The sequence below is a fragment of the Oppia nitens genome, unplaced genomic scaffold (assembly GCF_028296485.1).
Source record: "Oppia nitens isolate AA-2021 unplaced genomic scaffold, nextdenovo-longstitch-racon4-pilon3 scaffold8_pilon_pilon_pilon, whole genome shotgun sequence".
Taxonomy (NCBI): domain Eukaryota; kingdom Metazoa; phylum Arthropoda; class Arachnida; order Sarcoptiformes; family Oppiidae; genus Oppia; species Oppia nitens.
This window is the reverse complement of record NW_026533252.1, coordinates 1,855,687-1,872,142: the sequence shown is the minus strand read 5'-3', so window position 1 is coordinate 1,872,142 and position 16,456 is coordinate 1,855,687. Positions and strand designations below refer to the sequence as shown.

General features: G+C 19.4%; 1 protein-coding gene across 1 annotated transcript; it reads right to left on the bottom strand.

Moving 5' to 3' along the window:
* Positions 1–8,679: 8,679 nt before the first annotated feature.
* Positions 8,680–16,456, bottom strand: LOC128964129 (RYamide receptor-like). Its single transcript, XM_054310688.1, has 4 exons — positions 16,095–16,456; positions 10,380–10,731; positions 9,147–9,368; positions 8,680–8,806 (listed from the first exon to the last, which is right to left on the bottom strand). Exons 1-4 carry the CDS (start codon positions 16,454–16,456, stop codon positions 8,681–8,683), a joined length of 1,062 nt encoding a protein of 353 aa, XP_054166663.1. The 3' UTR covers position 8,680.

The window sequence follows — 16,456 nt, the reverse complement described above, 5'->3', positions numbered from 1 at the left end:
TATATCACTCAACTGGTCCCGGAGTAGATGTATTGAATGTGTGAAATGAATGATTTTTATGGATATTCAATGAATAGTTTGCACCAATTTTTGGTTGTTTGCTATCGGTTTGAATGATTTTTTCAATGTTACTTATATTATCAATAATAATATCATTATTTGATTGACTTATTGTATAGACATTGACTTTATTGGTTTCACTCTCTGGGGGTGTTGTCTGTGTCTCAGTTGTCACCAGTATTTTACTGACTGTTGCCTTATATATATCGCTTGAATTGATTCTGATATTTGCATTTGGATTCACTTCTTCTTCTTCCTCTTCTTCATGTTTATTGATCCCAACCATAGATTTATTTTCTTTTTCCTGATTTATTGAGTCATTTGTAGGACTTATTGTTTTTGTTTCTCCATTATTGGTGATTAGGGTTTCCCTACTTTCACTGAAATTGATCTGTAATTAAAAATATATATAAATTTTTAATATAAATTTTATATTTAAATTATTTGTTTACATCTTTTCTATGAATGAAGCCATAGATTATAGCACTAAAACTAATAGTTAAACCAATTATTGAAATAACAATTAATACAATTTTGATGACAATGAATGATATCGTAGCCATTTTAATCTTGTCTTCAATATTTCCTTCAATTTCCATAAACTATTCAATATATTAAAATTAATAAATGTTTTTAATTTATTATTTAAGTAAATATTTTTTTATATATTTAAAATAATTTATTTTGATTTTATTTTGTAAAAATATGTAACTCTATTTATTATATATACTAGTATATTATAATACTATACACATGTAGAATATATAAATTAATTTAATTTTAAGTTAAATGCCTTTAAATATTATTATTATAATAGCCTGACATAAACAGAAATAATTATTGTGACAAAACTGTTATCTATTTAAAAATGTTTTTCAATATATTTAGAATATTCTTTGTTATTCAAATTTTTCTATTAAATTATTTTTCAAAGAATTAATAAGAAAATAAGTATTAAAAAAATCAAATCTATATATAGATTAAACACAAAAGTAAAATAATTTTATAACACTTTGAATACCTCTTCCATCCAAACAAAAGGCAAAACCAATTGTCTTATACTACGAAATGCACTATTGGTTTTGATAAATAAAATTTAAATAAATAAAGATTTAATTTAAGGTTAAAAATATTCTCATTTGAAATGTTTTGAAAATAAATATTTATAATTTATGATAACTTACGGTATGTTTGAAATTGGTTTCACTAATATATTAATCTGCAATTTGCCAGACAATCTCAGTGGTGATCCTAATGTCTTCATAACATATACAGTATTTTTGGTTAATATAATATTAAAATTGTTATGTAATCTCTAAATTTTTGTTTTATTTTTGCATTCATTAATTTTATTAATTAATTTTTAAGTTGTTTAAATAATTTTGTTGTAATAAATACAATGTAATATAAAAGACAATAAAAAGTTGTATAAATGTTAAACTTTTAAATGTAATTAGATTTAATTTTATAATAAACTTGCAATAAATAAATATTATTATAACAATTGTATTTATTATGCTTATAAAATTGGATTATTAAATAAAAAAAATTAATGTTTTTAATCTATTTATTTAATCTATTCTTCATTTTATTGTTTTTTAAATAAATAATGTTTTAAAAGTAATATTTCAAATAGATTTTAGTTATTTAAAATTTTTTTGTGACTAATGTCTAATTGAAATGTTTATATAATGTAATTTAGAAAATTACAAAAATATACATTCTATACAATAGTTTATAGAATATATAGTATTAGATCAATAATGTATTGAATTTAACAATTTCTTGTAATACTAAATATAACTTGAATTGAATAACAAAATGAAACATAATATTACTTTAATACTGTTTACTAATACAATACAGAGCACACAGAAAATTAATTTTGAAACAAATACCGGTTGGATATCGAAAAAACTTTGATGCCTTTCCAAATCAGGTGCCATCCCTTCAATATTAAGCCTTATTTTATTACTAGAGTGTAACAAATGCGGGAACGACAGGGCCAGTGGGGCACCATTTCGACAGTATGACAGATGAAAGATGCCGTCGCAGTCATCAAAATTATTTGGACAAAAACACTTGTTTTCGGGATTAGTGGCCGGGGAGGCAAACAAGGATTTTGGGAAAACAAAACGATAGGCAGGTATGCCTTTAACTGTTATATCTTGTTTATATTGGATGTATAATGATCTGAAAATCATTTATTATTATTTTTTGTTAAATGTTAATAAATTGTATAATAATTTTATTTAATTAAAAAAATTATTTTGAATTGATTGACCCATACCTACACGCGTCGCCATTGAATAAATAGATGATATCATCTCTCGATAGTAACGTTCCCATAGTTGTGCCGTCCGTGCCGTTCATGAGATTACAGTAACGATCGCTATAGTAATCTAATTGTCTGTCAATTATTGGTATTGTATTACGTTATAAACAAATGTAAAATCATTTCACTTTTACAAATATTTAGAGATTATTAAAATAAAACTATAGTAATCTTTTATTTAGTAAACTATTGTAGATTTGTTTTATTTTTGTGTAAAATACAAAACATTATTTTTATCTTTGTTTCTTTATTTTTTCAAATAAGTTAGCTTTTAGCTGATCAAACAATACATTTTTTTATCGTAAATAATATTGTACTATAAAACTAAATAAAATAACATGATCCTGAACAGTATTATAAATTTTTCAAGTCATTTATATAATAGTATTTTTTATATTTTTATTTTTCTATATTAATAACATCAATATACTATGAGATATTAAATAAAACTGAAAACTTTTTAAGTATTACATGAAAAATATTTTGAAAGTTGAAGATTTTATAAAAAATATTTAAAATATTTATATATTAGTTTTATCGATATAATATGTTGTTATTTATTATTTTATTACATTGTCAATAAAGAATTTTTGAAATATAAATATAAAATTTATTTACAATGTATTGCGTATACTATAAAAATAAGTTTAAAAAATTTTTAATTTATGCTGTTTATAATGAATTTATTATTATTAATTAACTTTTCAAATAATAATTAACTATAAAATTAAATAAGTTTTAAAAACAAAATAATTTTGGAACAATGTATTAACTGTAATCAAACTAAATTATTGTTATAACTACTACAGTATGTCAATGATTTAAACTATAATAGCTATTAAATTCAACATATAATTTAGTATACTCAAATTAAATAATCTCAATAATTTATTGTTAAAAGCTTTGATATATCAATTATTTTATTTAATATTATTAGTATAATAAAAATGTAGAAAAATTATTTTATAGATGAATAAACAAATATTATAAAAAACTGTATGTTTAGAAATTAATATTATTTTAATGTATATTCTGGGCATTTATTAAGTAAAAAAAATATATACTTATTTTTCTTATAGCTGACAATTTTGAGGAACCTATCGCTTGAGTCTGACTGACCCGTATAGACCTCATAGGGACCATCTTTGGTATAATTTTTTGCATATAATAAACCAAACTTATTGTTAGGCATTTCATTATATGGTAATTGGATTCCCATTAATTTTAATGGCTTTGTGATCGTCTCAATGGTCTCCAGTATAGACACCGGATAGCCCTCAATGAGTTGACATACAGTTAGCTCTTTAATGAGTCGCTCGCCATGAGATGCAAACAACATATTAATCAAACCAAAAGCTAACGGTGCGATCGTGAATGACATTGGCATCCGATCGATGAGATTCTTGATTATATAAGCCATAGACTTGACATTTGTTGGTATGTATAATAGTAATAACAAAATATAACAATAAAATTAAATATGAATAGTATTTTTAAGTATAAAAAATAATAATGCCTTATAAATGCAAACTCACATAAATTGGGACATTTATAACATTAATTTTATCACTGAGACTACCATTAGTTGTTTGGCCATCAAATATGAACGACTTGAGTGACCAATAGTTGATGGTTTGCATATCAGCTGACCATCGGATTACTTGTTTCCAACGATGTTGTCTTGAAAATTGAAAAAATATTTATATTATAATATACTGTATATAGTATTTTGTTGTTTTAATATCAAAAGCATCTTTAAAATAATACAGTATTAAAAAAATTGTTATCATAACATTTGATCTTTTATATATAAATTTGAATTATTATTATACAGATACTGTATCATTATTATCATTTAGTGTATGAGATTTTAGTTAAATTATTCAAATATTTTTCTTTAAAAAAAAATTTACTCAATATTTGACATTTACTAGTCTTAAGCCACAAAAAACGATTAACTATTAAATATTTTATATATATATTACTTTTAATATATTCAAGTATTTTATAATATTTAAAATATTGATTTAACTTAAGGGAATCTACTATTACTATAGTATTATACTAAAAAAACTTTGTATTAAAAAATCAAATAAAGACATTTTATTTCAAACATTACTGACTGATGATTATATAACACAAATACTGGGCTAAATTTTAACGTGTAGTGAATTATTAAAAAATCAATTATTATTCAATGGAAATAACATTTTTTAGACTGTAATTCACTTGAATGAAAAATCTATTTAAGACAGTATTAACTTATATACAATACTGTATATATATAAGTACTTAATATCAGTTATCAGATAATATACTGTATATATGGACTCACTTCCAGACATACGGTCCCATCTCTTTGAGTATAGGTTTGGCACCGTTGAGAAACTCATTGGGATTTTCAATATTCCAGACATAGATTCTGGTGGTTATGGTTAACGGCAGATCCAACCAATTGGCTGTCATATCATTGATGTTGTCATCTTTGATCTGCATTTGACTTTTTAGACCAATGCTCACAATTTTGTTGAATCCTATCAAAGGTATGCCTCCGATGGCTGTCACAACTATACCAACAATTGTTAATATGTTTAATCTTTTTCGGACACTTGTTTTAGTCATATTGTTATCACTTAGATTTATAATATAGTTTTTTAGTGATAAGACATTATATTTAAAATATAATATAAGTTTACAAACTAGATTTTTATACACAAATTAATTATTTTATTTAAATAATAAATTATAAATAATTCAGCAATACAGTACAGTAGATATATAGAAATAATTTTTGTTTTCATTTTAATAATATCAAAATCAATACTATTTTCAAGAAATACTTGAAAATTATATTAACTTTATTTAAATAAAAATTCATTTCAGATTAGATGCGTGACTCTAATCAAAGGCAAATTGTGTTTTAATGGGAAAACTATTTGATTAATGAAAGCACTTAATGCTAAAAAAAATCTAATAAAAAACTTGTTGAGCTAACGATTTTGTTTTATTTATTTAAAAAATCATTACATTAATTATCAAATTTTATTTGTTGCTGTTTTTATATAAGTTATATATTATTTATTTGTAAAATCAACTACAGTATATCATGTACATTATTTATTAATTGTAATTGATAAATATTTATATCTGTGAATTGTAGTAATATATGCAAAAATATTTTAATTTATATTTTCTAGAAAATTATTTTTTTTAATTTATTAAAAATAATGTGATATTAGCGGTTAATTAATAACAATTAACTAAATAACAATTTTTTAAAAAGCTTTTAATAGATTTATCCATATGTGTACCAGTATTTGATAATTAATTATACATTAGTCTAATATTTATTTAATATAAGCAAAGCTAATACTTAAATCTCTTATCACTTGTCATTAATATACTGTATTAATAATATTAATTTTGAATAATAAAATTATATAAGTTTACAAAAATAAAGAGATATTTTTAAATACTATTTTTTAAATTAAACATTCATAATTTTGGATTTATAATATAATTTTATACTGTTTAATTATTATAATTTAAATAAAGTTATAATAATAATTCAAATAAAATTCAAATGTTTTATTATTAAACTTATATTTTGTTTACTTTAATAATATTGTATTATTATATTATATAAAATATAAATGGCTTTATAAATGATATATTTGAGTTGTTATTATTGTTTTATATATAATAAAATAAATAAGCATTAAAACTGTTAATTTATTTTATATGCTAGTCTTGTTCAATGTATAAATACTGTATATAATAATATAAGTAATAAATTATACCTTTTATTTAATTAAATTAATGGTTTGTATATAAACTTAAACGCAATTATTTGATAATAAACGTTAAATAAAATTGGCTTATAATATATACCTTTAATTCATTATTTGAACTAGATTAATTTAAATAAAATATATAGCATATTGCATTGTAATAGACAGTATATATTATATAATTTATATGCCATATAATATTTGAATATATCATTTATAATCATATATTCATCAATTGATGGAAAATTTATTTAAAGTATTTTAAATCTTTTGTTGTATTTGATATAACATGTAATGTATTATATAAATAACAAATAATGTCATATGAAAATATAAAACTGTTTTTATTATTATTATTTAAAAAAAATTATTAATAATATTATTATTCTCTATACATGATATATTTTTTTATTACATACCGTATGATAATATGCTTTAAACTTTACTTAAGATCGCAAATAAATGTTTTGTTGTTTTTTTTTATTTATTTGAAATGTCTATATTTAAAGACTTTTTATAAATAGAACATATTTTATGTAAATAAATATAAAAAATTTATTAATCAATTAATAATACATTAATTACACATAGAAAACAAAAAACTATTTTTACAAACTTTTTACATTAATAATAAAATAATAGTTAAAGTTTTAATTTCGACAAATAATAATTAATGGTAAAAATGTTTAATTAACTAAAAACCCACTGAAAGTAATTAATTTTCTATATATTGATGTGTGTATTGTATATACAGTATTATAAGTGACACGTATTAACCCAATCACAAAAAAAATCTTATACTATATTACAGTACTTTATATACCTAAAAGGTGTAACATTTAAATCAATTATAACTCGAAGTAATGCATCTATGAATTAGTTATTAATATATTTAATAATAAACTTATTTCATACAAAAAATATAACGATATATTTTGTAATTTATTTATATATAAAATATAAGTATTATATAATAATTTAATATGATAAAATAAAAATACTAAAATATAGTATGAAAATATTTTTAATAATGACTAATTAAAATCTATAATTATTATTAGCTATATTATCATAATTATTAAATATTTTATAAATTATTCTACATTTAGTAAACTTAACATAAAATACAAAGCATAATAAAATAAAAATAAACAAAATTATATTAACATAATTTGTTAACTATAAAATTGTTTTTATTTCACACTCAAATAAAACTAGATATTTTTATGTAATTAAAATAATATCATACACATTTAAATTAAGTACAATATATAATATTGAATAATAGATATAAACTACAAATATAAAATTTTAATTAATGATAATTATTTATCTAACATTAAAAATTATTTTATAAATATAAATCAAAAACAAATATTGGAATGTTCAATTTTTAAAATATAAAAAATAAAATTAATTATAATATATATTTGTAGATAAAATTATATAAAATAAATCAACAAACAATAAAAATGAATATTTAAATTTTATATTTACAAAGTGATTTAGTATATAATATTATTAAATGTAATAAATACTATTAAATGTAATAAATATTTTTAAACAATTATAGGTACAGACATTACATAAAATCAATAAAAATTATAATTTATTGTATAACGGTATGTATATATATAAAAATGTATATATATATATATACAGTACATGTACAGTATAATGATTAATTATAATTGATAATAATCTAAATGATTTTAACACATTAATAATAATAAAATAAATTATTTTTCTATTTGACTCATGATTTTATATAAAAAATTATTTTATATTGTATTTTATAGAATTAAAAGCAAAAATTTACGATAGAGTATATCAATATATACTGTATATATGTTTTTGTGTGTATATGTGGTTATGTCTGGTTGTGTTATAATAATAATAATAATAATAATAAGCTTTTTGCTTATATTTAACAATTGAATTGAATTTCTTTTATAAATATTTTAACAATAAAATGTTATACCAATCAATGTTAAGCAAATAGGAATTTATTTAGAAAATTTTTTTAGAAACACAAAATAAATCTTATTTTGTAAATAACTTTAATCAATTTTATTTAATTTTAATCAAATCTAACAATAATATATTTTGAACAAAGAAATATCTATATGTTTACGGAAAGTTTTTTTTATTAATAAAAAGTTGTGAATTTCCATTTTTCTAATTTATTATTTCCACTAAAGTTTTTAATTTTTATTTTGAAAATTTTTCTATAATGTTTAATAAACATAATAATAAAAATTGTTTATGATATAAGTATTAATATAACTATAATACTGTGTGTAAAATATTTTCATTAAACTTTAAATTTAACACAATTATCCCTAATTGTTAATTTAAAATTATTTTAGCTAAAAAAGGATTCCTAGAATATTTCCAGAAAAAATTCTTGTTTATTTGCTCAACACTGATGTCTATTGGTTACAATTATTGTCAACTATTTTGGTAATAATAATAATAATAATAATTTGTCTGTTCATAAGGTATTGATCCTCAAAGATGTCAATTCCTGTGTTTGATGAGAAGCACTGTATTTATCCAATTCTGTGTCCATATGTTTGCGTTTAGACCACATTCTCGTCACAAGTCGTCTCAAACTTGACTTTGATTTCATGTATGAAAAAGACATTTATATATTATATTATAAGCAAAAATTTTTTTTGGTGTCATTTTCAATAATAATTTTATTAGTTATTCATTTGTTTGTTTGGGAATTAATAATCTCAAAGTTATTGTATTATTCAATCTTAAACAATATAAGTCAAGTGTGTGTGTGTTATTGATAGTGAAAGGCAAACATAATAGGATTGTTTTGTTTTTATATTAAAAGTTATTCAGTCCATAGTATATAATGGTATATTATTTGGTGGACAGTTAGCTTGCAATTTGATAGTGTTTCCGGTTAATTGTTTGCATAATAAACATGATTTCATAGAAAATACCTTAAAATTTTCGCTCATAAAGCCGTAAACAAACGGATTAATAAATGAATGGCTCATTGAAAGAAAGTGTGAGAAGAAGTAACTGAAGACATATGTCATGTAAAGCGTCCGCGAAGTGTTGATACTCGTCGGCGGAAAAAACCAAACCATTATATTAAAGATATGGATCGGTAGCCAACAAACAGCAAACAGTATCACTATTGTTATCAACATCTTAACCACCTATTCATTGATTGATAAAAAAAAGTTAATAATCAAAATAAATATTAATGAAATAAATTTCTCAATTGATGTTTATTTCAATTGCCATCAACTTATCAATAATAATAAAAATATAATAAGTTATTATTATACGCCTACGTCTATACAATTTATTTAAGCATAAAACATTATCTAATATTATTAATACTATTTATTTATAATAAATAGTATTATATTAAGTCTAAATTAAATTTATTAAATCTAATTTTACAATTAAAAATCTTTGATACTATTTTTAAACAATGATTTTGCATTTAGCCTTTAATAGTAAAAATGTCAAATATTTAACATTTTATTTAATTGAATTAGTCTTTATTACAATTATTGTGTTATATTTGTACAGTATGTGAGTCATACAATTAAATCAGTTTTATTAGTCAATAATATATATGTTTTTATGTATTTGGAAAAAATATATTAAATTTTATTGTCGCCACGTTTTGACTTCGATATAATTATAATAAATAGATTTGTTTTTACTAAAGGCAAAATAAGTTATAATTTTTTATAAATATTTATAATATAAAAAAGTTATACTGTTTTATTATTGTAATGAATGTTAAAAATTATTATTATTTTGTATAAATGTAATGTATTATTACTTTGTATATTTAGTAAAAAATTATATTATAATTGTAATATAAAAAGCTTTTACAATGATAATTATCAAAACTATTATCTTATTATCTAATATTATATATAAAAACTACAATATATTTACAGTAGTAGTACTAATATAATGTACATAATTATATAATATGTAAACGAAAATATTTATTTACAGCTTTGGTCAAAATATATTTAATAATTTTTGTTTAAATAGACAATAAACAATAAATACAGTAGAAATAAGAAAGTAATGTAAATTAAATAATATGTAAATAATAAGTAAATAATAAGTAAAATAATATTAATAACACTAAAAGACAGGTATAATATTACATAATAATATTATACTAATAGTAAAAATACCTTAATTTTGAGCTTCCATTGGGCCAAATCACGAACGCGGTCGGGATTGCCGGGAGTATTGTGTCGGAGAATATAACAACAAATGGATGTATAGACAAACGTCAGGATAAATATAGGCAATGCAAACGTAATAATAAATATAAAAAGTGTATATTTTTTGCCACTTTCTTCGTCCCAAACTTCCCGACAGTCATAATATGTATCGTTTCCGTAGGCAAACCTCACGGCCTCAGTCTTATAGTACGGTATTAATCCCACACCTATACTGACCATCCATATGGCGCACACCAGCCATAGTTTATGTGATTTGAGATAAGATGATGTTTGAAACGGATATAATATCGCAAAATATCTGTAAAACAAAAGTCATATTTTCTATTATCTAAGACAAGTATAATAAAGATTAAGTGATATTTTTAGTTATTGAATCAATTATTATTATTATATTATTTATTATATTCTTATAAATTATTTAAAAAAATTGATAAATTATTAGAATATTAATTCAATATATATATATTTGTGCTTAAATTTATATTAATATTTTTAGATTTATAAAAGAAAAACAAAAATTTAATGAAATAATTTTAATTAATGTTTATAACACTTTAAATATAATTTACTCAATAATATTATTATAATAATACTTGCAAATTATATTTACAAAAATTTCTTTATATAATAAACAATAAAATTTTTAAATAAATATTTAGATTAACTTCAACACTAATATGTATTATACAATTTAAGTAGTTTTCATAAATATTAAGAATTTGCTAAATCTAAAATTATTTTTAATAATAAAAATAAATTACAAAAATAAATACTATTAAATTATGTATTTTAAATACATTTAATTTATATAAATACTAAAGGTTATTAAAAATAATTAGTAACTGTTAAATTATAAGAAATATTATTTTAGATAAAAAAATACACTAATTTTTTTTATTTTAATCAATATTTGTTTATAAAAAATGATGTTTTATTTGTTTACAATTAAGACAGTAGTATACAATTTTTAAATAAATATATAAAATTGAATCTAACATAAAATAAAATAAAAATCTATATATATATTATATGTATACTATAAGAGTTATAATTTACGTGAAATAAGCATACGTTTGATGGATGTTATGGATAAACTGTTAGTGAAAAAATGATTTGCTAAATATATGGTATATATTGTATATATTGTATTAATATATATACAGTATAAGGGATTTGTATTTAGTGTTGGCAAAAATGAGAAATTATTAAAATAATAAAGAAATTTCTAGAAAATTTCTAAAAGAAATTACTATCAATGGGATCCCTATATTAATTTTATTCTCTTGATATTTGTTATCTATTTAAAATAAATTATAATTACAAGTAATAATTATATATTATTCTTAATATTTTAATAAATAATTAAAGTAAAAAAAGTAATCTAATTATTTTAAACTAAAAATATTATTAAATAATTATTAACATTTTTAAAAAACTATAAGTATAATTATTGCTAATAAGTAATGTAAAAGTAAGTTAAACATACAATAATTTAATATAATATGTGACATCAACTTTTTTATATTTTTAAATATATAGGGATCCCATTTGTATAGTAGTGTACTGTAGTGTATATTTTAGTAAATATATATTATATTATTTCTCACTAATATACAGTTGTATTACACTCTAATACACTAATATATATATATAGTAGATATGGTGATCCCATAATATAATAATGAAGTAAAATTTCTATAGAAGTTTATTTCTAATAAATTTCTAGTTTGACCGACTATTTGTATTACACAAAATTTAGGTTTTATCACATTATTAGATGTTATCTTATCAATAGTATTGTACAGTAATAACAAAAACACTATACAATATTGTAAGTTAAATAATATATTTCTATTACAGTATATTACAGATATATAGTGTTATACTACTGTATATATTGCAGTAAAATAAGTATTGATATTTCATTATATTTATCTCAATTGTTATTATTGTGTATTTGTAGTACAATAGTTCAAACAATTTTACTTTGATTTTAAATATTAATTAATATTTTGTTATAAATTAATATATAAATATAATAAATTTATTTAATCATAGAAAATATTTAATTTATTTGTTAAAAAATATATTGTTATTTAATACTGTATTTTATTTATATATTGATATCCAACTATAAGATTGTTTTAAAAACCAAATATATTTTTTAAACAGTTTTCTAAACATTAATATTTTATTAAAAGAAAATAGGATTTAATAATATTTACGTCTTATACTATGCTTATATTACACAGGAATACATATAATATAATATAAAATTAAATACAATAAAATAACATAAAAAATAAATATATTTTATACAATATTTAAAATAAACTGTTGTAAATAGCTTTAATTTTAAAGCTAAATATAAAATAATTTCTTTTTTCAATATATATAAAAAATTAGAAATTAAACTCAAAAATAGAAATCATTATCAGCTTAAAATTTATTAAATATTGTTATAGAAAAATAATAATATTTATTAAAAGCTTTTTAATGTATAACAAATAACTTATATAATATTATGTTCACTTCTATGACAGCAATTGTGTGATAAAAAAATTAATTCCATTGTATTTTAACTAATTTGATAAAATACAGAATATATATACAATTATATTTTTTTATTAAAATTTAAATGAAATCACAACTAAATATAATTTTAATTCAACTAACAACTATTGACAAATTGAAATTGTATTATACTATACAATATAAAATTTAATATATTTTAATAAAATAATAAACTTAATAATGTTATATATCAAATTAATAATGTCAAATTAATATCATAAAAGGGGTGATTCACATATTATGTTCGTAAATGGGGAGTAGGTATCAGCCAAAGCAAATATTTGCGAACGAGGGGGGTATTGAGCTTAAGAACGTTTGCATTTAAATAATTTAAGGGTTAAGTTAATCTTTTCAAAAAATAGTTTGAATAGAGTTTTATTTTTAGTTTTTATAATATTTTAAAAGTGAAAATAAAATATTCATTAAAATTTTAAATTTGAAAAGATTTAAAATTTTGTTTAAATTAATTGATGTCAAACTCAAAGTCATCGTATAAGGCCTTCATTAATGTAAATTATTTATAAATATATATTTATTTCTTAGAGGTGGGGGTTAGGGGTTAGGGATATTCAAACGTAATTTTTTAAAATAACTATATGCTAACAATTGCAAACATAGGGGAGGTTTATGTTTCTTTAAAAAGTGCGAATGTAATATGTTAATCACCCCTAATTTGAAATAAAAACATTAAATTGGGTTTTTAGTGAATAAAAAAAGATTATTAAACTAATTGTTTACTTTTATATATTAAATTAATTATATATATATATTTGTTATAATAAGCTCATTTATAATCAGTTAAACTTACATTCAACTTTAAATTGATAAACTAACCAAATAATCAATAAAAACTCATTTAAAGGCAATTGGATTTTAAACATCATAATTAATTAATCTTTTTATAATTTAATTGTCACAATTTAAAAATAAAATATTTGTTTATAAGATTTCTATGTTAATTTTGTTACTAATATTTTTATTTTTTCTAATATTAATAATATTATTAGTATTAATAAGTAGAATTGTTTTTATTAAATTATAAGTAATAAAAATTAAAAGGATAAAATTTTATATAAATAATTAATTAAATTTTTTTTCTAGAGTTTTATTTCTAATATTCATTTACCAATCAATAAAATGGATACATGATACTAATTTATTTTTAATTTATATAAATCTTTTATTTTAAAATGTATTTAATTAAAATGTTGTTTTATAGTAGGTTGTTTACTATTTTCTAAGTAAAGTTTAAACAAACAATATTATTAAATAATCAACAATTGGTAACTATTAAAGACATAATTGAGTGCATTATTATAATTATTTACTCACAAATCTATAGTCAAATAGTCTCCTAAATACTATAAATAAAACTGTTTTTATATAGATATTTGCCATGTTTTGCAAATATTTTATATAATATACTGAATATTCTATATAATATACATTTGCTTAATATGAAATTTTCTTAAATAAACAAATAAGTAATTCGTGATTATTTTGTACTCTAAATATTTTGCATTAAATTAAATTAAATTAAATTATTTTATTTTATTTTTCAATATTTTTTACTGTATAATTAAATTAATTTGGATTAATATATGATAATTTGTTTAGTCGAAGAATATTTTTTAAACAATTTTTAAAAATTATCTATAAAATCTATATAATATGTGTACTGTACTTTATAATAAATACAATATATTAAATAAAAATAAAACAAAATCATAAAGATATATTATAGATAAGACAAAATATAACTTGAAAGTAGAAACAGTAATTTTATTATATAAATTTATAATTTGTTTTTAATATTAATATAATATTTTTAAGTTAAAAAATTTTTAATGTTTAGATTCTAAGAATTTAATATTAAAAAATAATAACATTTGACATTTAAGTTATGTTTATTGAATATACATCAATATATAAACGTAAATTTAATAAATTTTAAAATAATATTAATATTTCATTACATTAGTTTCATTACATCAAAATTAAAAATCATTTTGATTTAATAAAAAATAATTATTGTTAAATAATTTTTTTTATACTTAAATTTAATATTGTTTTCAATATTGTGCTATTGTTTTATGTATTACTAGTACTTAAATGGATTGTAAAATTTATATATTTGTGATAATTAAATATTCTAATAAACACAATATTATTCAAGTTATACTAAAAATAAAAAAAATATTTAATGTTATTAAGAAAAAAAATTTATAGTTATTTACAGTGATATTAATTTTGTTTAAAAAATGACAAAAGAGTTAATCATAATCTATATAAGCAGTTTTTTATTTATTTGCTAAAAACCATTTCGTAAATATTTGTAATTTATCATTTTAGAGACAATAGATAAATCATTTTATAATACTTATTTAATATATGAATATATTAAACAAATCAGAAATTTTTTTATTTAAAAAAATAAATTGTCAAAATAGTTTATTTATTATTTTCAACAAAGTTTTAAATTTTGTTATTAGAAATTTGCTAATTATAAAATTTTAGTTGTTAAACAAGATAAACATTATAAAGACACAACAATTAGATTTAGTTTATAAGTTTTTTTTTTTGGAAATGCTAACTAGAATTCTCAACTGATTTATTCATAATTTTTATTTAAGTAAACTTAATTAGATCTTTTCAATATTATTATTTGATGCAAATTGATATCATTGATATAAACTAATATTACTATTATAATATGTTAAGAGTTTTACAAACAAATTGGTAAAAAACCTGATTAAACAATGAGTGGCCACTCAATGATTATTACTATAAATTGATATTTCTATACATGTTATGCTCGACATGTTTGCTAACACTTACTAATATATTTATTGATAATCATTGATAATATAATAATATATTTTTTTCGATTTAATAATAATATTAATTTATATGTATTAAAATTAATAAAAAAAATGTTTGAGTGATTCATACGACTACAATCAACTACTTGTATAATACATAATTAGTTTAAGTAACTATTGATAATCACCAACCAGTGTTTGAAACAATATATTTATATATTAAATTACATAAAATATATAGAAATTATTATTTGACAGCACATACCTATCAATACCGATGAGTGTAAGTGTATATACAGAGATGAGGACAGAGCAGACTTGCGTGAACTGTACGATCGGACACAACCAGACCGGGAACACCCAATGGCCTAACATAAACATAGTATATGTAAATGGTATACAAAATACGGCCATCGATATGTCGGCAACCGATAGATTGATTAGATATTTCCATAACTCAGATGACAGTCGTTCCCCTTTAACCAGCACTACAATAGTTACTATATTACTGGCCAACGATATGATAGCCGTAGTGGTGTATAATATGACTAGAAATGTTTGCCAATTTCGGTCCAAAAGTGCCAAATCAGGCAAATCGGTATTATTGGCCATCCAAATCGGATCCAT

Coding starts and splice junctions, on each gene's coding strand:
- LOC128964129 (XM_054310688.1), bottom strand. CDS start 16,456: ATGGATCCGATTTGGATGGCCAATAATACCGATTTGCCTGATTTGGCA. Junction 10,732..16,094: donor ACACTCATCGGTATTGATAG/GTATGTGCTGTC, acceptor TTTGTTTTACAG/ATATTTTGCGATATTATATC. Junction 8,807..9,146: donor TTATGAGCGAAAATTTTAAG/GTATTTTCTATG, acceptor ATGAAATCAAAG/TCAAGTTTGAGACGACTTGT.